Source organism: Halichondria panicea, chromosome 1, assembly GCF_963675165.1.
Source record: "Halichondria panicea chromosome 1, odHalPani1.1, whole genome shotgun sequence".
Lineage (NCBI taxonomy): Eukaryota > Metazoa > Porifera > Demospongiae > Suberitida > Halichondriidae > Halichondria > Halichondria panicea.
This window is the reverse complement of record NC_087377.1, coordinates 11,215,409-11,235,293: the sequence shown is the minus strand read 5'-3', so window position 1 is coordinate 11,235,293 and position 19,885 is coordinate 11,215,409. Positions and strand designations below refer to the sequence as shown.

The 19,885-nt window shown below is 40.1% G+C and overlaps 4 protein-coding genes and 1 long non-coding RNA gene across 7 annotated transcripts in view; 3 read left to right on the top strand and 2 right to left on the bottom strand.

The window, feature by feature from the left end:
- The first annotated feature begins 115 nt into the window (after positions 1–115).
- LOC135346356 (uncharacterized) lies at positions 116–2,194 on the top strand. Its single transcript, XM_064544317.1, has 2 exons — positions 116–910; positions 2,087–2,194. The coding sequence occupies exons 1-2, from the start codon at positions 116–118 to the stop codon at positions 2,192–2,194; spliced, it is 903 nt and encodes a 300-aa protein (XP_064400387.1).
- Positions 2,195–4,256: 2,062 nt separating this feature from the next.
- Positions 4,257–4,859, top strand: LOC135346953 (uncharacterized). The gene is made up of 3 exons (XR_010398156.1): positions 4,257–4,279; positions 4,391–4,450; positions 4,545–4,859. It is a non-coding gene; the product is annotated as an uncharacterized LOC135346953 (long non-coding RNA).
- A 923-nt stretch (positions 4,860–5,782) lies between these two features.
- On the bottom strand, positions 5,783–7,258 carry LOC135346585 (uncharacterized). Its single transcript, XM_064544262.1, has one exon. The coding sequence runs from the start codon at positions 7,145–7,147 to the stop codon at positions 5,981–5,983; it is 1,167 nt and encodes a 388-aa protein (XP_064400332.1). The 5' UTR covers positions 7,148–7,258; the 3' UTR covers positions 5,783–5,980.
- Positions 7,259–7,571: 313 nt separating this feature from the next.
- On the top strand, positions 7,572–12,991 carry LOC135346162 (uncharacterized). The gene is made up of 10 exons (XM_064543699.1): positions 7,572–7,816; positions 8,004–8,126; positions 8,539–8,763; positions 8,973–9,089; positions 9,561–9,791; positions 10,566–10,703; positions 10,983–11,201; positions 11,416–11,754; positions 11,930–12,220; positions 12,688–12,991. The coding sequence occupies exons 1-10, from the start codon at positions 7,750–7,752 to the stop codon at positions 12,768–12,770; spliced, it is 1,833 nt and encodes a 610-aa protein (XP_064399769.1). The 5' UTR covers positions 7,572–7,749; the 3' UTR covers positions 12,771–12,991.
- LOC135346038 (uncharacterized) overlaps positions 12,929–19,885 on the bottom strand; it is an 11,580-nt gene continuing 4,623 nt past the window's right edge. Inside the window, exons 2-14 of one of the 3 annotated variants that reach the window (XM_064543525.1) lie at positions 18,812–18,890; positions 17,688–17,875; positions 17,078–17,320; positions 16,349–16,514; positions 15,999–16,156; positions 15,570–15,860; positions 15,065–15,364; positions 14,941–15,003; positions 14,693–14,827; positions 14,492–14,534; positions 13,993–14,354; positions 13,643–13,926; positions 12,929–13,220 (exon numbers count right to left, since the gene is read on the bottom strand). In XM_064543525.1, coding sequence (XP_064399595.1) covers positions 13,122–13,220; positions 13,643–13,926; positions 13,993–14,354; positions 14,492–14,534; positions 14,693–14,827; positions 14,941–15,003; positions 15,065–15,364; positions 15,570–15,860; positions 15,999–16,156; positions 16,349–16,514; positions 17,078–17,320; positions 17,688–17,875; positions 18,812–18,890 — 2,411 coding nt within the window. In that variant the 3' untranslated portion in view covers positions 12,929–13,121. Of the gene's footprint in view, positions 13,221–13,514; positions 14,355–14,491; positions 14,535–14,692; positions 14,828–14,940; positions 15,004–15,064; positions 15,365–15,569; positions 15,861–15,998; positions 16,157–16,348; positions 16,515–17,077; positions 17,321–17,687; positions 17,876–18,811; positions 18,891–19,885 lie in introns of all 3 variants that reach the window. The other 2 variants (XR_010397981.1, XM_064543513.1) reach the window with 2 other exon arrangements.

Below are 19,885 nucleotides of genomic sequence, written 5' to 3'. Positions count from 1 at the left end.
AAAACAGCTATACAGTATGGCTTCTCAACAAAAATTCACAGAGATAGATCTGGATGCTTTGGTGGTCCAGGCGGAGGGCTAGGTCTGAAGGAGAACAGAATAGGCTCGGGGGCCTATGCGGCAGTCTTCAGAGTCACATGCAGTGAATGGAAGGAAATGTGCAGCAAAGAAGCTGCACAACATTTTGCTCCAAGAGCAATCTCTTGGACAACGGGAATGTATTATAGCAAAGTTTCAGAATGAGTGTCGCATTTTAAGTGCTTTGGATCACCCCAACGTGGTGAGTTTTGTTGGAGTCGACTACAGTCATGACAAAAATGACATCAGTTTGATAATGGAGAGGCTTCATTCGAGCTTGGCCTATTTTGTTGAATCACATCATGACACAAAACTCACCACTAGAATCCATATTTTTTACGATGCATCCAAAGGCCTTTGCTATCTCCACTCGCTGACTCCTCCCCTCCTCCACCAGGACCTCACTGCTTCTAACATCATGCTCACTGAGGACCTCACTGCCAAGATCATAGACCTGGGCGTGTCTAGATATGTTGACCCAGAGAGATTAACTCATTTTTTAACAAGTACCCCAGGAAATTCAACCTACATGCCTCCCGAGTGCTATGACGAACACCCTACCTATACTACCAAGCTTGATATCTTCTCTTTCGGTCATTTCATCATTCACACTGTTATCGGCGATTCCCCTAAAGTCTCCTACATAATTCACGATGCTAGTAAGTATGTGAAGGATGGAAAGGTGGAGCTCATGCGACGAGACAAGGCTGTCCATGGCGAGAAAATGGGAAAAAAACATGCTCTTTATCCTCTTGTTGTTCGCTGCTTCCATGACCGACCTCAAAAGAAACCGCCAGTTAACGAAGTGAGCAGCTCACTCAGAAAGCTTGTGGTGAGTTGGAGGGGAGTGTTACTTCCGTAAAGTTAATAAAATAATTGTTGCTGTAATATAATCTTCAGCTTATTCCTGATATGCTGCAGTGTACATTTACTAAGCCTTACTTATTCTTGCATGTATGTGCCATTCGTAGCTATAACATGAAAATTTGAGGAGTATTATTTGGCGAATAGAACTTAATTATTAGCGTCTTTTAATTTGGCGTCTCGGGCGTGGCTACTATATCAATGACGTTGTGTTGTTAAATATTGGTGATCTTCGCTAAAATTCGCTAAATTGTCAAATTTTCGTGTTATACGGTATTTACTATAATTCCAGTTCTTGTTTAGGTTTCTGTACAGCTTCAAATTTATTAGCAGAAGACAACTCTGCGCACTTAAGGCCCGGGTCCAGATTTCAATACCAAAATTTACACTATGTTCACACTGCTGTATTATTTGCAATATACAGTGTATGCTGCATCAAAATGATCCAAAATGAAGCTCAATGTTTTCTTTTTCCAAAAAACTAATTAGCTTAATTCAATTATGCTAATTAGTCCCATAAATGGTGATGACGTCATGCCACTTTCAGAAAGAGAAGTGCAAATACGGCGTTGAAGATGCCAAGATCAAGCTTCAAAAACAAGGCTAGATGAACATCTCATAGCTAGGTACTAGTATCCTTGATGGGAAGAGTAGGAGTTATTGTATTCTTGAGATACACAAAATAGCCTACCTCTAGGGTGGCTGTCAGAGCTAAAGAAGCTAGCATAGCTAAGAAAGTTTTGGACATTTTTACTTCCCATCAAGGAAACATAATCATAACAACATACTCTATCTTTTGAGGGCCTAAACAGCTACTCTTACCTTGTTTTAGTCCGCCGTATTTGTTGCCAAAGATAATCTATAATAGTTCTAGCAGCTAGCTAAGCAAATACATTGACCTTATGACGTCACATGCAATGAATAACATTAATAAACATTATGAATCTCATTAACACTACATGATCTACATGATCTACATAAAATGTAGGCAATGAATAAAATTAATCTTATCAGTGCCTGACCCAGGCCTTAACTGCGCAGAGAACACTAATACCTCAAAATGTTTTTTATTGGCCCTCCAAGAGTGGGGAAAACAATAAATGGATAACTTCTAGCTTAACGAAGATGCACAAATTTTTTTCAGATACATGTGTTTAGCAGAACCGATAGCGTCAAGTGCATCTCCTCAACATCTGCACCTAACGAAGCCCCATTAATTCCTATGTCTATACTGGTTCTACCCGAAGTTTAAATGCTAAGATGTTAATAAGTGCACGTGAAATGTTTGTAAGAATTAGGAACTTTTTCCACCAAGATCTTATTCAGCGTGATGTACCACCAGTGAAGGTTATGCACAAAAAAGACTTTCTAGGGCCAGCAAAAGTTGATGAAGTAATGGAAAAGCTTCAATTTCAAACTTGTAATTATACAAAGTTTTCCGAAATAGTACTATAGAATCTAGCATGCTAGTTAACATCCACGATGTAGGTGGACAGCCAGGATTTCTTGAAATGATCCCTTCATTAATTGGTGGGCCAGCAGCTTATCTTGTCTTCTTCAATTTGTCAAAACCTCTGGACCAGCGTTACATAATTCCTTTCAATCGAGACGGCACTGTTATCACTCCGTTCGATTCTGTGAACACTATTGAGAATACAATCTCCCAGGTACTGACAGCAATATCTAGTATTGATCAAAACACATCTGCCACAGCATCCAATCAGTTTGCCAGCTATACTAGCATTAGACCTGTTGCAACATTAGTTGGTACTCACTTGGATAAACTAGAGGAAGGTACAATATCAGTTGAAGAACAAAAGCACAGAGAATTAAAACACATCACAGACAATTTCAGCCAAGTGATTGTTAATCCAGAAGGCGATAAAACATTTTTGGCACTAAATAACCAAGATGGAACAGAAGAATCAGATATTTATCCTCTGCGAGACCATATCATGAAATTAATAAAATTAATGATAGATTAGATACATCACTAACGATACGCCCTGCATGGCTTATGTTAAGTATTATTCTACGAACGGAATATCAAATTGCTTCTCTCGACGACTGCTTGGAAATTGGCAAAAAAACTTGAAATGGACGAAGAGGAGGCTCCATCACGTTGTAGGGGCTCTTCTGTACTACCCTGAGATAAATGACAAAGACAGGTGGTTTAAAGGGAAGGTCTTTTGCTCACCTCAAGTGGTGTTTGATAGTATAGGCCAGATATAATTGTCGTATCATTACAAGTACTTCACTCTGACTCACCAGTTCGTGAATGCTTTAGAAAGGACTGGATTGAGAGGGGTCTCTTTTCAATACAAGCAATCAAGGAAATTTTAAAACAGCCAAGGAATTATTCCGTGTGATAAATTGATACAATTGTTAGAGCATGTTACTTTGATCTCAAAAATACACATTGAAAACCCTCTACCTGGCAATCCTTCTGTTCTTCTTTTCATGCCAGCTATGCTTGACTGTGTGGAAATCAAAGAAGCACCACAGCCAAACGAAAACAATCCAGCCCCCATATTGATTAGATTCGAGTTTGGATATGTTCCAACAGGAGTATATTCTGTGGATTAATAACTAAAATTGCAACAGAAGGCAAAGCAAAAATAGTTGGAGAAAGTTGGAAACTCAAAAATGATCAAGTCAAATGTAACAAAGTGTCCTTTCTTCTTGGTGGATTGCACGTTATAACATTAATTTCCCACAGCACATGCTATGAAATACGAATCGAACAAAAGGGAACTTCTATTTCTCTTGTTAACCTCTGCTCACAGGTTTTATCATCGATTCTCTTCATTCTAAAAGAGTTATACGAGCGATTAGATCCAATTATTGCGTTTCATTGTCCATGTGACAAAGTGGTGCCTGGAGCAGCTCTCAATCACATCTGCACGGTAGGAGAAGTGGCCATTTGCACGTCCGAGGAACAAGGAGGACCTAGTGAGGTTGAATTACGAAAGGAACACAAAGTATGGATTGGAGAGGTTTGTAATGCATTATTAGTGGTCAATGTCACACAGTACTGTATAATTATGCTTGAAAGTGTAAGGCAAAGTACAATATATGCATGCGTCCACAAATTAAAGGTTTGTCATGTCTTTATTTTTGCAGGACGTCAAAATTGGTGAACAAATTTGTTTCAAAGCCATGAAATCTTCTGAAGGTTTATCTGTGAAGTGGTCTAGAGAAGACGAATACGTTGAATTCCATACTCTCACACCACACATCCTTCAAATTGACTCGGTGACCAGCAGCCACTTTGGTGTGTACAAGTGTGAAGTGAGAAAAGAAGGTCAGCTCAAGTTCAAACATATCTTTAAGAAGGGTAAGTTAATGAATGACCAATAGTTTAAATAACATGATCTCTATGACAACTTCCTGCATGCATGTGTTGTGTATATCCAAGACAATCATTGTGTTAATTATGCTGCTACAGAATCTCATGATCAAGTCATGAATATGCGAGCAGCAGCAGATACCAGTCCACTTCGAATAGGTGACTCATCATGTCTTCATTATAATTATCATTGTTCAATGCACTATAGACTAGTTTATTCACAGTCCTTATAAATTTATAATTCATTGATCAGGTGGAGCAATTTGTATAGAGAATATAAAGAGGAGGTGTAGAGTCAGCGATTACCAACTCGACACAGAAATCCCAACAAAAGACCTCCATATCCTGGCCGGATGTTTCGATAACTACGAAGATTTCCTTGATATGCTGCTTCTAAGTCCGTCTCAATGTAAAGACATGAAGGTAAAGGAGTATCTAGATAACTCTCAGTCTGCAATGAGAGAGGCTCTAAGACTTTGGCATACACGCAACCCTCGTGCTGCAACATTCCGAGCACTTTTGGAAATAACTCTGAAATTGAGTCATGAATATGCGAGAAATATAGATTCTGAAAGAAAGAAAATAGTCGCTGGCAATATTTGCCATTACATTCGTGAGAATATTCCATCTCAGAAGCACAAATCTGCACATTATAATTAAATATGAAGAACTATAGTAGAAGCAAAGACTTAGTCATTGGAGACAATAATTATTTGCGATAATTATAGAGAAGAATTATATAGGGACAACTAACAAACCGTATATAAGATTTTTTTCAATTGAGACAATTATCAAATGGGGGCAACATTTGGTGCAGCATGTGCTGACTTGATGGCTTTTAGTGGTTACCCTGGGTTTTATTACGTTAGGGTATATAGGAATAGTAACAGATTTAACAATGTGTATACATGCATGTACATGCAGCGATAGACTCCATGGTAAGATTTCAATAAATCTCTGATAATTGCTATGGGTGCAGGGCTATATTAATACTTAAAATAATTCATTTTAGGCTTCATATTCTAGTGGCATATTTGATTGCTTGTCTTAATTCTGCCACCGCCCAGCCTCGGCTCTCAAAACCATATCTGGCATGATCCTACCACATGCAGCGCTTCTTCATAAATCTTCTGTAGTCCAAGTTGTCAAGTTTTGTTGTATTGACTTCATTGACAACATGATTCACCCCTTGAATGTCACTGGAATGATGGTATTAGTGATACTACTGTTACTAACAAGACTGGGTATAGGTTACTATTATTTTGTGGCATGACTTCACACAGAACAGTAGATCTATGTAGGGGAATTTGTAACATTCCAAGCCTCACAGAATATCCTGTTTGGTCAAGCTCAGCATTTCTATATAATAGCTGTATCTTCAACAGCTTCCTTGAAACCTTGACGAGGTCTTTTGGTGCAGCAGGGAAATGCAACAGGATAGCTTCTTAAAAATCAGTGTGTGGTAGGACTCTCCCCAACTAGTGTGGTACATTTCGGACTTAAAGAGATGGCATATAACAAGGGTGTAGTGTAGTGTACACAATGACACATGCAATGCATGAGCGAATGAATGGTATAAAATAAACACAAGTTATGAGAACACATGCAGCACATTAATTAAGCAGTTACATACAATTAATGCTAGAGCACTACTATGGTGAGTCTTGTATACACACAGTTATTTAATTCCTACCACCTTCTTCGCCCTGACCTTGTCTTGGCATCTTCATAGTTCTGGTCATCCGCCACAGCCCATCCTATTTCAGGTCGTACAGCCATTGTGGTGGAGTCTTGACTGATCGTCATGAAGCCAGCGTAGAAATGCATGGGGAAGACCTCACTAGAAGGGTCAATTCCATTTTGCCAAGTGAACGGTGCTGAAGCAATTCCAGGTGGAAACTGGTAGTGTGCTAGACCCTTGAATCTGTCAGCATTTACACCCCTTGGAGGTGAAGGTACAGCTGGCACTTGGCCTGTTTGAGTGGGATCCTCCTCTTGCCAGAGTGTCAAAAATTCGTTTCTTTTGTTGCCATTCAAGTAGGGGAAGAACGTCAAAATCCAACCAGTCACAAAAGGGCCAGGTTTGTAAACACCTCCTCCGTACTGGTGATAAATTTTACACCAGAATTCTCGGTCCACACTTCCAGAAGCAGCTGCTATGAATTGCTCAAGTATCGGAATCAAAGCTTCGACCCACCATTCTAAATCGTACTCCTTCAGAAACAAAACCTTCTCCCGAATTTTCTTCCAATCATCTGCAGTTCCTTCAAGAGTGATTTCAGGGATTCCACAAACGCAAACCATACCGTAGCTGAAATATTGTTTGAAGCAATCCATCATTACCACCTGTGCTGCTGCCTTTTCCACTGGACCAGTAGTTGAGAAAGATGGTGTGAGAAGGTCGTGTATCTTGTCTCCAACGTGCTTTCGAATTTGTTCAGAGAATTCCTCAAATGCTTCAGGCCATGGATTGGAATCAGATCCTTTGATGAAATCATTTCGGATAACTTTAAGGTCTTTTTTTCCTTCGTGCTCAACTAATTTGCTCCGAAGTTTTTCAGCATTCTGATTGATATGCTGTGCTAGACCCTGAGCAATACACAACCAAATCATGTCGGGAGAAAGTACCAAAGCATAGTGTTGGCTCCAGCAAGCATGAATGGCTGATACAAGTCCATTATCGATTCCAATGGGCCTGTTGTATTTTGGCATCTCTTTGACAGCTTTGCGGGCTATCTTGGAATGAGCTTCAGGTACCACACCACCACATCGATGTTTGATGATGGCTGCAGTGTCAGCTGGCTGTAGTTTTGTTTTGTTGGGCTCCACCTGGTTCACCTTGAAAGTTATAGGCATGGCTAAGCTCTCTTGTCTTAGCGGTATAGGTATATTAAAGATCTAAACCACACTACTATTAGTATAATAGAAAGTAAACAAGCTAGGGTATCTCCCTAGGCCTGTGGTCATGATTATGTATGTGGTAAATCTTGCAGTCATAATTATGTGCGCATGCGCAATACAACACATTTTTTTTATTTTTTTATTTTTTATGATGAAACATGTGATGACAAAGTGAGTGAAACACGTAGTACTCATTTCTTAGATCCTCTGAGGCTGAGCTAGAGCAATGCTCAGAGCAATGCTAGCCTCACCCCACATCAGGGAATTATTAAGGGCTGGAGCATTGCAATGCATGAAAAATGTTTAATTCGTGCTGATTCAATCAAGTATAGGAAAGATGCATGTAAACAGACACACCTCTGTACAACAACTCACATTGGAATGCAATGTCCTTTGATCTAGACACGTGTAACATTCTAGCTTAATTTAATATATCCAGCATTCAGTGCCAAACCTCTATAGGCAATGTGATTTCTAGACAACACAATGGAGCCGTTGATACATTCTATCAATTCTACAAAATTCAGTCCTGGCTACTTGCAATCAGAGTTACAAACATGACAGTCTCAAAGATTCTTTGTTTAAATTTATTCCTTCTCCTGTCTGTCCATGGATTGGAAGTTGGTGAGCCCTGAGCCTCATATTTATGTACCTAGAGATGAGTAATAGTTGCTTGCATAGCTATTCAAGTGATGCAAATAATTATAGCAGAGGTATCGAGCAGTATGCTTGACTATAGCTATAGGTGCTGGCGAAAATTATAGACTCGCAGCATTATATAATTATGACCTCTATTAATTTGTTCTGATAGTTGCTAGGATTCGGTTCCAGAGCTCGCACTACATTGTGAGCGAGGAGAGTCCCTCTATTTGTGTGGCAGTGGAGAACATGGCCCCTCCTTCCTTAGAAGACTTTGCCGTCAGTTACTCCTACGGTAAGATTCATATGCTTTCAATGCATGAAATAATGGTCCTGGACTTCTTATCTGATGGTAACCCCTGGAAAATAGAGTTATATGGGGGTCTCTTTAAGTTTGTTCATGCATACAACAAAGTACCGTATAGCGGGTAATTTTCGGGGGACAAAATATTCGTTGTTCAGCAATATTGAGAGATTTCGTGGGTAAAATGTTCGTGTTTGGAGCTTGCACTGCAGGTAAAGGTAGACAAGGGTCGCTTCATTTGTGGGTAAAATATTCGTGGTTTGAGCTCCAACCATGAAAACCACGAATATTTTGCCCCGCGAAAATTACCCTCTATATGGTATAAATACACACAGCAGTATTTTCAATTTAGGCTATATAATATGTTTCCTTCTCCAATCAGTGTCTCTATTTTTTCCAACAGATTCTGTCTTGGTTGGCTTACAGGATGAGATGGCCATGTCTCCTTCTCTTCAGGGAAGTCTGCGGTTCCGTGCCGGGAGCAGTGTCAGTAACCTCTGCTTCTCACACATGGATGATGATATTGCGTGCGAACCTGACATCATCGGACACATTAGACTCATAAACAGCAGTGCCGTTATTGTTGTCGAGCCCTCTATTGCCATGGTGACTATCGAGGATGATGATCGTAAGTTTGCATATTTAAGTGCATAATCTTTCAGAGGCTGAGTTCAGTGACACAATTAATAATAAGAATGCTTCCAGCACTCGTAATAATTATCAGGCTACATGGATGGCTTGGTTTTCCATTAACTTCTGAAGCCATGTCTACATACTTGAAATTTGATATCGCTATAATTACTCTGAGCCATTATGCACGTACACCCACTTATACAGCTGCTTCAATCGGATTTCAGAGCTCTTCATACAGCTACACGGAGGATCAAGCCAATACAAATGTGATTGTGGAATCTTCCCACCCATCTTTGCCCATCACAGTTCGAATTAGAGAAGGTATAGACTGATATGTTAATGTCTAGTCAATATAGCAAACAATAATTATAAGATGTGTACGTTGCCTGCAACAGGGTGTGTCAGAGGAAGTGTTGTATTGTACATGAGACTTTGTCCCTACAAAGGGTCGATACTTATGCAATTGGCTAGAGCACTTTGTTTGTTTTGGTTTAAGTATTTCATCTTTGACATCACCAACAAAAAACTATTTAGAATTTTTTCAGTAGCTGTGTACTGGAGCTTATTCGGAGCATGCATTGGATCACAACAATAACCTAAGCTTCCTTATTGAGTTGTGTATACCTCTAGCATAACAATTCACATTCCCTTTGTAATTATTCTTCTTCTCCTCATTTGTAATGAAACGTTTGGCTCTATAAATTCTAAGCTGCTCTGTATACAATTAGCCACTGTCAACATAATTATTTGTTATTTGCACAAAACCTTTAAGTGCATCGTTACCTCATGCAGCCCAACACTCTGGTGTGTTTGTGTCCCAGTCCCTGACTGTCCCTGACACACTCCTCCCCATCGACAGTACTCAAGAGACATTCCAACTCAGTCTCCATGACGATGAAGTTGCCTTGGAAGCACCGGAACTAATAATACTAGAGTTGTCATTTTCTGATCCTCAGTCTGCTTGTTCCTCGTTGGAGCTCTCTCCGTACAGCCAGACACAGATCACCATTGTAGACAACGATGGTAAGTAACCGTGGATACATGTCTCGCTATTAGTGTAGGAGTTTTAAAATCCATTAAGTAAGCCCTAAACATTATTATATAAGTCGTGTAGTTTAATGTATGCAATTAAAGACATGTAAACTCAATTTGTCAATTTGAGACAACAATAATTATTAGAAGAAAACACTGGTATGTCTGTGGCATTTCAATGAGAATTGTATATTAGGCCGTATCCATTGGTTACTATTTACTGAATACATACAATAGTTGTGTGAAACAGGATCAAGTGTAGACTTTAGTCTCAGCTGAAAACTCATGCATTGATTTAATTTCACTATAATTAACGCAAAAACTAATCGCAAATTTGTTACACAAACGACTGTCTGTTTTGTATAATCACAAACTGTTGTCAGGTCATTGTTGCTAGGTGTATATAGTTAGCTCTCGTGGTAATTTGTAAAGTGCGAGCACTTTTGTTGTTGTCACCTCCGGACATTCCATATGACTACATGTACTCAAACAACAGTAAACAACGCAACTGTCTGTCTATATGTACTTTTGTAAAATCATGAATCATGTTTATGAACAAATGTGTTAAAAGGAAACTCAGAAGTTGATCCAAGTCTACCAATTATCAGTTGACAAATCATTGGCACAAACAATAGATCACACTTCCAAGAAAAGTATAAATTCATCCCAATATCACAATCTACTGATTAATCAATTTACTGGTGTGACCATTGGCCAAATATAATTATAATTTTTATTGCCCTTAATTTCTTCCCCCACGTACAGTGGTTGCAATTGGGCTTACAGAGAGTACAGTGACCGTCCTAGAGAGTGTGAGGAGTGTAGTGGTGTGTGTGAGGATCTCAAAGAGGATTGCTCGAGCACTGGCTTTCCGAGTGACAACAAGAAATGGAACAGCTAAAGGTGAGTTGTATGATTGTGTTGTTGACATCGAGTTATTGCATGTACAAGCTGCGTGTAGATTCTGTACATGTGTGGGAGCAATAGCGGAGCATACTTACATACACATTAAGTACATGAGTACAGCCTGTGGTTTGGTTGTGCTTAGAGTGAGTGGTGTGTGCTTGCTTTCAATCTGAAAGAGCGTTTATTGTAAACAGTGCTTGTTGTGTTGCCCTGAGGCAATGTTTGCGCACATATTTAACAATAATCTCAAGCTAGTTTTCCCCATGTTTCCTATAGGAGGAGAAGACTATGGCTCAATAGACCTAGCTGGACAATTTATGCCTCTCTCCGAACAGACACAGATCTGCTACGAGATACCAATCACATTCGATAGCGTTGTAGAACAAACAGAAGCCTTTTCAGTCCACCTCACCATGGAAACCAATCTACCAAATGAAGTCAGCCAAAAACTGAGTGTCACTAACACAGTCACCACGGTTAACATCCAAGACTCGAGTAAGCTTATCCCCATATATAGAAATGTGTAGTCAAATCAAAGTGAGTGTTGTGGGTATTGACAGTACAATGACAGTTTTTAAAACAGACGTTGTTTTGACTCGTGCAAAAATCATTGTATAGTATACTGTGACTGGTACAGATAATGAAAGACCTTATATGACTGTGCAGACATAATTATTCACAATGAGTATTTGCTTTCTCTTTCTCCTAGGCAACTGTTTCAGGGTGGTGCTTGACGGAGCAGCAGGCGGTGAATCGCGACAGCACTATGTGCCTGAGTCCACCACTGTGTGTTTTGACTGTGCTGCTTACAAACCAATGGTAGGGGGAAGTACATCGATGTCGGTGCTATGGTTACTTGACGGTGATCAAGTTACAAACAACGAGCGATTCTCCAATGGTTATGTACTGAGCAATGGTACTCTCATGATCACAGACTCAAGTAGGAGTTTCGATTTCCAGCAGGAGACAACTATAGGCTGTGCTAATGGCCTTGAAGACACTACTAGTGTGCAACAAGAAGTGGTCAACTTTAACGTCCTTTTAGGAGGTGAGTTTTTTATAATTGTGTGCATAACACAGCCATCACACCTGTAATGATTTGACTGTGCAATGACTGTGAAATGTACTCATCACTCATGAAAGTAAAATCTTAGTCTATACAAATTGATCAATTCATTTCCTAGAAAAATTGACTATAATAATTAAATGCTCTAATCCCACAGTCCCTCCCCAAGCCATCAGTCTAGTGTCGTCCGGTCCCTCTGATTCCGCCCCCCAAATGCTCACCTGTTTGTACGAGGGTGTACCTGAACCCAATGTGGAGTGGCGTCTCAACGACAAACCAGTGACGAGTGACCAAAAATCGGTGGAGTCAGATGTGCTTGAAGAAGAGAATAGATACAAATCAGTACTCACTCTACCTAAAGAAGGTGTGACAGAGGTGTCAACGTATGCGTGTGTCTGTCGGAATCTGTTTGGCACTTCACAGAGAACTATTAAACTGAGGAAAAAACGTGAGTCTCTTTATATTGAGTAACAGTATATGTACATACTTTCGATTACTATAGTTATGGCTATTTATCTTATTTCTATGGTATCTTTAAGATGTCCCTATCTTATGTAAACAGGAGCCCATAAATAAGATAAGGGCGTCTAACGTCAACACAATTATACTCGAGTTTCACGTTAAAACTGCAATTCCTTTGACTACGTGCTTGCAATCTGCAGCGCTGTATTGCCTATAACACTCGTAGGGATTCAACCACTTAGTAACTTTGCATTATATGTAAGTGCAGTCATACGAAACGTTATCTCCCTGTAGTTAGTCACTCCTTCTTATTTATGGGCTCCAGGTGTAAATAATTATGCATGCCCCCGCGTACTTTTCGATCGTTGTTTCCACTGGGTGCAATTTCTGTTGAAAAGATGCGGTTCATTACAAAGTAATTCATTTTTTGTTTCCCTTCCTGCATGTATGTAGCTGTGTCCTCAGGAATCAGTGGGAGTGTAACAGTGACTTCTACTGGACTTCTAATTCTTTTGTTAGTGATTGTTGTTTTATGATAATCTCATGCACATGCACCATCATGCATTTTCATTTCAATCCATCATCATTAGTTTTGTGCTCATCAATCAGCATAATTATATGCTCTCGTAAAAGCTTCACTGTTGTAAAGGACAATTTTATTGTCTTGAAGTTTGTTTATACAATGTTATGCACATAAAAACAACTGTCACAACACAATATTTATGCGTTTTAATAGATACATTGTTTCTCTAAGTGATATTGAACGATGAAAACAGCATAAAATGAAAGAGAATCAAAAATTAATATCAATATTAATTTATAAAAGATTATTGAAAATTGCCCATAGAAGTTATTATTTTGCTGATGAATGTGTCTAGTTAATTATGCTATACGACTGATACTTGCTGTGACTCAGATACTGAGCTCATGTACACGTAGTCAGGTGACCTCTCACCGCCAGTCGTGAGTGAACAGGTGCAAACAGACTACAGGGGCAAGAAAGAAAGAGTATAGTCAACCACTGATAACACCACCTTCAGCTAATATACAAGTATAGGTGAGAATGAAATGATAGCATGTGAGCTTGCTAGCTATACAACGATTAGCTACTTGGGCACACAGAATAAAACCACGACACAATATATGACACAACACACAAAGCCACAAACACACTGAACCAGACAGACTGACACAGAACACGAACACTGGACACACCACTAACAAGCACACCACAACAACACGGACAGGACGAGATACCATTTATAAAAACACTGACCTACCAATTAAACCCTATAAGTGATTGAGTGAGTGAGTGAGTGAGTGCCGCCCCTGATGATGATCATGCTTGAATGACTCGACAAACCGTGGGCTGATCACCGAGCCCAACGGAGAGCGAAAATATACCCACCTCTGACGGTGGTCTAGCGTCCATTTCACTACCGGATATTGACAGAGTAGCGTGTTGTTGATATTGGTTGGGACGATGTTGATGCTGACTGAGCTGTGAGATCGGAAGTTCAAATCTTTCCGAGCCGCTGTCTTCTTCTTTAATGCCGCTAATAGAAGATGTAACAGAGTAGTTTCGTCGATGGTGGTGGTGATGGTGGTGGTGGTGCTCGTGCATTGGTTGGTAGGGACGGGGAAGAATAGGTATACTTTGTTGACTGCTGTGTACACTGCTGCAAGTTGAACCTTGGTAGGGACGGGGAAGAATAGGTATACTTTGTTGACTGCTGTGCACACTGCTACAAGTTGAACCAGCGAGGTGCACCTGACTGTAGCTTTGTCCGGGTTTCAACGGCATCGTTTCACTTTCGGTTTGACTTAATTGATTTCTGTCATAATCACTTCGTAAACTGTTAGTGCTCCCTTCCGGGTACACGTTTTTCTCGTTCTTGTGCTTAATCATCTTGAGTGTGTTTGGACTGTTACTGGTGGTAGAGACGGTATGGTAACTCGAGGCCTTAGAGCTTACATCACTCGGGACTCGACGAAGTTCTAGTTTAGGGTCCTCTACGTATCGATTGTCACCGGAATAGTTTGAATGAACGCTGGGTACGGACCCCAATTGTATAGTCGGGTTGGGGTAGTGCTTTTCAAGTGTGTCTCCTCTTGTTACTCTGTACAGTGAAAAAATACGCACATTAACGCAATGTTCTATAGAATGATTACAGCTTTATCACATAATCTGCTACAGGCAGAGGTAGAGACTATACGCAAGCACGAACACATCACTAAGTTACTGTACGACACTTACAGTGGGTTGTCCACTGATAACTGCTTCTCCACCGTGGCATGATCTGTAGCAGTTGAGAAAACATAGTTTAGTACCACTTCAATATTTAGGCATCTACTGATCTTCAATATAAAGGAACAATTGCGTAAGTCGTAAAGCTATGGGTGACGAAAGTTAACTGCCTAAAACTGCCCACTACATGACTATAGTTAGCAAACACACCTTTGGGGGGAGTGATGAGATGTTTTTTGGCGTGTTTCTTGCAGTGGCAGATGGTGATCACACAAAGAGTTACAACGACGATAGTGATTATAACGGTTGCCACTACCACCGCCACTAGGATCAGCCACGTTGAGTCTACAGAGAAAACAGAAATGATTTCACTGCTCCAATATACAAATAATCTTCAACTTAGAAAATTATTTTTATGAACAAGATGTTTTAAAATTACTATAATTATTCTAACTAACCTAGTTCTCCCGGGGGGGCTGGAAGTTCAGTTGTAGCCGTGCTAATTGTAGCGTGTGCTGGAACTGAAAGTGAAATACAAGCAATGAACTACATTGTACTTTCACCGCCATAATTTTCACTTACCGACTACACTAGGTCCATCAGATACAAATCCGTGTTCATTCCTAGCGGAAACAATAAAAGATAGTCTAGTTTCTGGAACCAAACTCGAGTCAGTGATAGTAAAGTCTCCGTTCCATACAAGGTTAGAATTAGGACTTTGAGTTGCCAAGACTTCAAACTGAGCCGTGTTTTCATTCTCGAAATTGAAAACTTCAATAATTATCTTGGTAATAGAGCCACCTCCAGTGTATGCGAGGCTGAGCTGTGCAGTGAAGTGTGTAGTGTTGCGCCGAATGACAACTGCTTCATTTAGCTTGGGATCTAGTGAAGGAAATAAGCAAAATGAACTTACGTATGTACTACACTTTATATATTTAGATAATCTGCTACCTATATTACAAAACACAATTGCCCGTGCAAATAGAAGTCAAATCACCACGAAATTACATTATTGATTGACCTATTGTTTAGTTACAAAGCTTGGGTAGGCAACATAATTTGGATATTTAGCTAGCCAACAACTCACTTCCAGGTGTTGTAGAGAAGGAGATTGGGCTGACAGTAGCCACTCCATCTTCATTCATAGCAAAAAGTCGAGCAGAGTATCCTGTTCCTGGGATCAAGTCAGACACCCTTCTCTCACTGACTCCACCGGGGAACGTCTCGTTTCTGAAGAATGAGCCATTGTCGTACATGAGCTGGATGATGAATGTATCAGCTCCCTCGTCTGTATTCTGATTGGTCAGTGTCCACTTGAACACGGCAGTGGTAGAGAATTCGTCTTGAGATGAGAAATCAATTGGAGTAGCTGGAGGCACTGCATGAGAAAAAACAGGTTTTATTTCTAATGACCTTTCATCAAAAACAAACACATACGGTAAAGGTCGTTAAAGCAAAATACTTGATTCATCGTAAACAAATTCACATTAGAGACACAATGATCTTTACCACTCACCAGTCACATCCACTTGGGAGCTGGTCTCCTCGTCAGTATCACTGAGGCTGTATACACCGCGACCTACTTCACTCTGAATGACCACTCTGTACACTCCAGCCTGACTCCTAGTCACCTTGGTGAACTTGAGTTCCGTGGTACCGGACAGCTGGGATACACTGTGAGTATAAGTACAAGAGTGTGATGTCATGACACGAACTGAAAGTCCCATTTGGACATTTACCGTAGAACCAATTTTGTTGTTTGTACACGTAAGCAGTCTTATAATAATTTTAGTAGTGCTTTAATTCAGATGATTATAGCAGTTAGATGGAATGTACACCTAATGCTCTTGCTTACACCTTACATACCTGTACGTTGTATTGATGATACTGTTAGCCAATGGTATTCCGTTTCTGTACCAGGTGATGGACATGTTCTGTGCTTGACGACCGGAGAAGGCCACCGTCAGTTTGAGGGGAGGGTTGCCGGTGACGGGAATGTACGCAGGCGGGTGGTGCAGAATATCAACTGGTACTGCACGAGAAAATTTCGGAGTAGACATGTGTATAATTAGATAACGAGATCAATTTCAGATACTGACTTTAAAGAATTTATAGTTTAATCGGTTCTTGCATTGAAATTGCATTATTTTGTATGGTACATTGTCACAGTATAATCATGACTTAAACAGTCTCAAGAATGTACTAAGTACCTGTAACTGGGTTAGCCTTTCAATGGAGGACTATCAATTATCGACATTGATATGAGAGTATGGAAGGCTTTCAAGAGCGGCCGATTGAATGCCGGTACTATTAAATCAGTAATCAGTTGCCGCAGAAACACAATGTTTTGTACCACCCACTCACTTTACACATACACTTGTTATGGTGGGACAATAGAATCCTCCTAACTGACACTATCTGGTCTTAACAAAAGCACTCTACTGCACACATTTACAGATCTTATGTGGCACAAGGTTAACCTAAACAATCTATGACTCTATGGTGCTTAGACGGCACACGAACAGTTCAGAAGAGATGCATGTCTCTTGTATATATACAATTTCTTTTATTGTTCCCAAGCATCACTCAACTCACCAAAGACGTGGAGCCTGATTTCTTGTCTGATGCTGGCTTGTATCTGTCTTGCTGGATCTGAATAGAACAGGTCACAGATGTACACACCCTCGTCCCCAAACGAAGGAGCAAAGAGTTCACCGGACACTGTTTGGCCGTCATAGGTCCAGATGGGGAGAGCCCCAGGATAGGAGCAGTTGAGTTGTGAATACTCCACTCCGTGTTCCACGTACTGCACTGAGGGTGCGTGGATCATGCCCCGATCTGTGGGGGGGGGGGGGGTAATAGAGGGATCATTTCATATTCAACTACAAACTGTGTTCTTTTACTTTTAGCAATGAAATTGGCAATATTCCAAGCAATGGTTAAAATGCTATTATCTCAGAGGTGATATAATTATGAAAATACAATGTAGCTACTTACAGGAATGCATTTATACAGAAGTTGCATGTCAAGTGGAAACAGCGTTAGGAATGGATACTAAGCCTTTTTTGGTTTCCCAACACTTAACATCTACTGCTCTAGAGGAACTGATTTAAACTCAGCAATGCAACACACATGCAAGCTAGCTAGCAGCAGTCAATAACTTCAACCCATCTTATGGGCAAGTGGATGTTCAATGTCAACTCACCCAACACAATGAGCTCCCCCGCACTGGCGGGTCCAATCACACTGCTGTCATCGAGTGTAGCTCTGCAAGAGTAGCTGCCCTGGTCAATAAAGTCCACTTCAGAGATGGTCAACTCGAGGTTAGCTCCTCTGCCAGAGCGAATTACAAGTCCATCTCTCAACCACTCAAATACCACATCATCGGTCGTGCTATAGAAACAAACATTATTTAATTATATAATTATACGTACAGCTAGTTAATTAACGCTTTACGGTTGAATCCGGACATTATATCAATAGATACCTACTTATGTACTGACAGTATTCTTTCAATTAGCTAATAATGTATAGCGTCATATTAGTGACACACACACTAATGTATATATAGTCATATAGTGTCATATAAGTTCTCACGGCTGTTTGTTTATTCATAACGACGACTAATCAGCTTTAATTAAACTTGTTGTGCACGGGCAATTATTAGGGTACGCCAGCAATGCTAGTACACAAGTGGGAGATGGTGGAAATGATTAAACTATGCCATGCTTTCATCACCCACAACGGAAAGCAACACGATCCAATACAACTACGAAACTCCCACTGAGCGACAAATTTGTGGTACTTAATCAAATTGCTATTTCACACCAAAAAAGTCTCTATGACTAATTAGAAACTTGATTGCCAAGAAGCTGAATGGCACCCACTTGTATTGTCTAAATATCTCTGTAACTCTTGTAATTCGTAGTTTGCGGCCCATATGTACTTATGCATGTACTGTTGTGAAAATATCGGATACAATGCCTCGAGTTATTATAAAGCTCATACCAAAACGTACATTCTTAGTTTGGGAATACAGCTGCTTACGTGTAGGCGACACTAATGCTAATCAAGACAATTAAAAACCAAGCCAGTTAGACGACGATTCTTGTGCATGCAATTCCACAATAACGACTGAAATTCATCAGCAAGAAGTCGGACTAGACACGTGTATGCATGGACAAATTCTTCCTAAAATGGTCGTTTAAGCGTATTTGTCTAGACAAGAACGACCCAATTTGGTCACCCCCTCTTAATGACATCTTAATGACTATTGAGTGGGCAGTGTACAAGCCACATCCCAATGTCAATACAAGTTTCTTGGCTTACCCAGAAACTCGACAAAGGCGAGTGAAGTCTTGACCTTGGAATTTTCCCTCGATCATCACAAGCGGTAACACTTCGACACCTGCAGCGAGAGAGTTGGATAAATACAATTGACAGCATTCATGGAGAAACTTGATACACTAATATCGTCAACTGGTCCACTTGAACATGCATGAATATACGAGATAATTGACCCACAGCGGTGGTCACATGGCAAGCTGCTCTACAGTGAGTACGTGTACGTGACTGCAAACAATGGGATGCTCTTACATTTATAACTATGGCAGGCGTCACTTTCAATCTTTCGCGAAATTGATGCGTCTAACAAGCAACTATAATCTGCACGCTACAGCACAATAATTGCATGTGCATGCATGCATGGTTCTGTCGAATTAAAATGGTCACTGTTGACACTCCTCAAGTCTCAACTGAAACATTCCTCGTATGCAAACCCACACACTCGTACATGTACGTAGTTGCTGAGTTAGCGTATTTAGCATAATCTGCAGTTTTAATTGTAAACAATACTCAGATGATTCTATTTCACACGACAGAAGATGGAATTTCTTCTTAAATATACAGCAAAACTAACAAGGTGTAATTAAGTTAAAAGGTGTTTTTTGAATGCATGACCTTGTCTAGCCATCGACAAGTGCAACAGCTTCAGGCAATGAATCGTGATTACTATAGTAGTAGATACTGTGGGTGGCATCTTAATTATTCAGTATAATTATTCTCACAAAACTTTAATCTCATTTCATGAATAAATATAACACCTACTTACTACCTCTACACACTTCTCTCTGATGATAAGATGAATTTATTTGAACTTTAACATACTGTTTGGTAAAACTTTTACATTTAGTCTAAAAAGGCTCTCCTGGGACACTCGAAACATCAAACAAACGGGATGTGAATATCAATATTGGTACACACGTTTGTCACGTACGTCCATTGATACGGCACGTAGCCTCACATTTGTGTGGTGCAACTATACATGAAGCCTGTCTAGACGGAGCAGTGTGTATACATGAAGTGTGTATACAAGCAGTGTGTATACATGGAGTGCTAACATAT

Excerpts from the sequence above, each read along its gene's own strand:
- LOC135346356 (XM_064544317.1), top strand. The coding sequence starts at position 116 with ATGCGGCAGTCTTCAGAGTCACATGCAGTGAATGGAAGGAAATGTGCA. Across the intron at positions 911-2,086 it reads GCTCACTCAGAAAGCTTGTG|ATACATGTGTTTAGCAGAAC; the intron begins GTGAGTTGGAGG and ends AATTTTTTTCAG.
- LOC135346585 (XM_064544262.1), bottom strand. The coding sequence starts at position 7,147 with ATGCCTATAACTTTCAAGGTGAACCAGGTGGAGCCCAACAAAACAAAA.
- LOC135346162 (XM_064543699.1), top strand. The coding sequence starts at position 7,750 with ATGACAGTCTCAAAGATTCTTTGTTTAAATTTATTCCTTCTCCTGTCT. Across the intron at positions 8,764-8,972 it reads GACTATCGAGGATGATGATC|CTGCTTCAATCGGATTTCAG; the intron begins GTAAGTTTGCAT and ends CCACTTATACAG. Across the intron at positions 12,221-12,687 it reads TATTAAACTGAGGAAAAAAC|CTGTGTCCTCAGGAATCAGT; the intron begins GTGAGTCTCTTT and ends GCATGTATGTAG.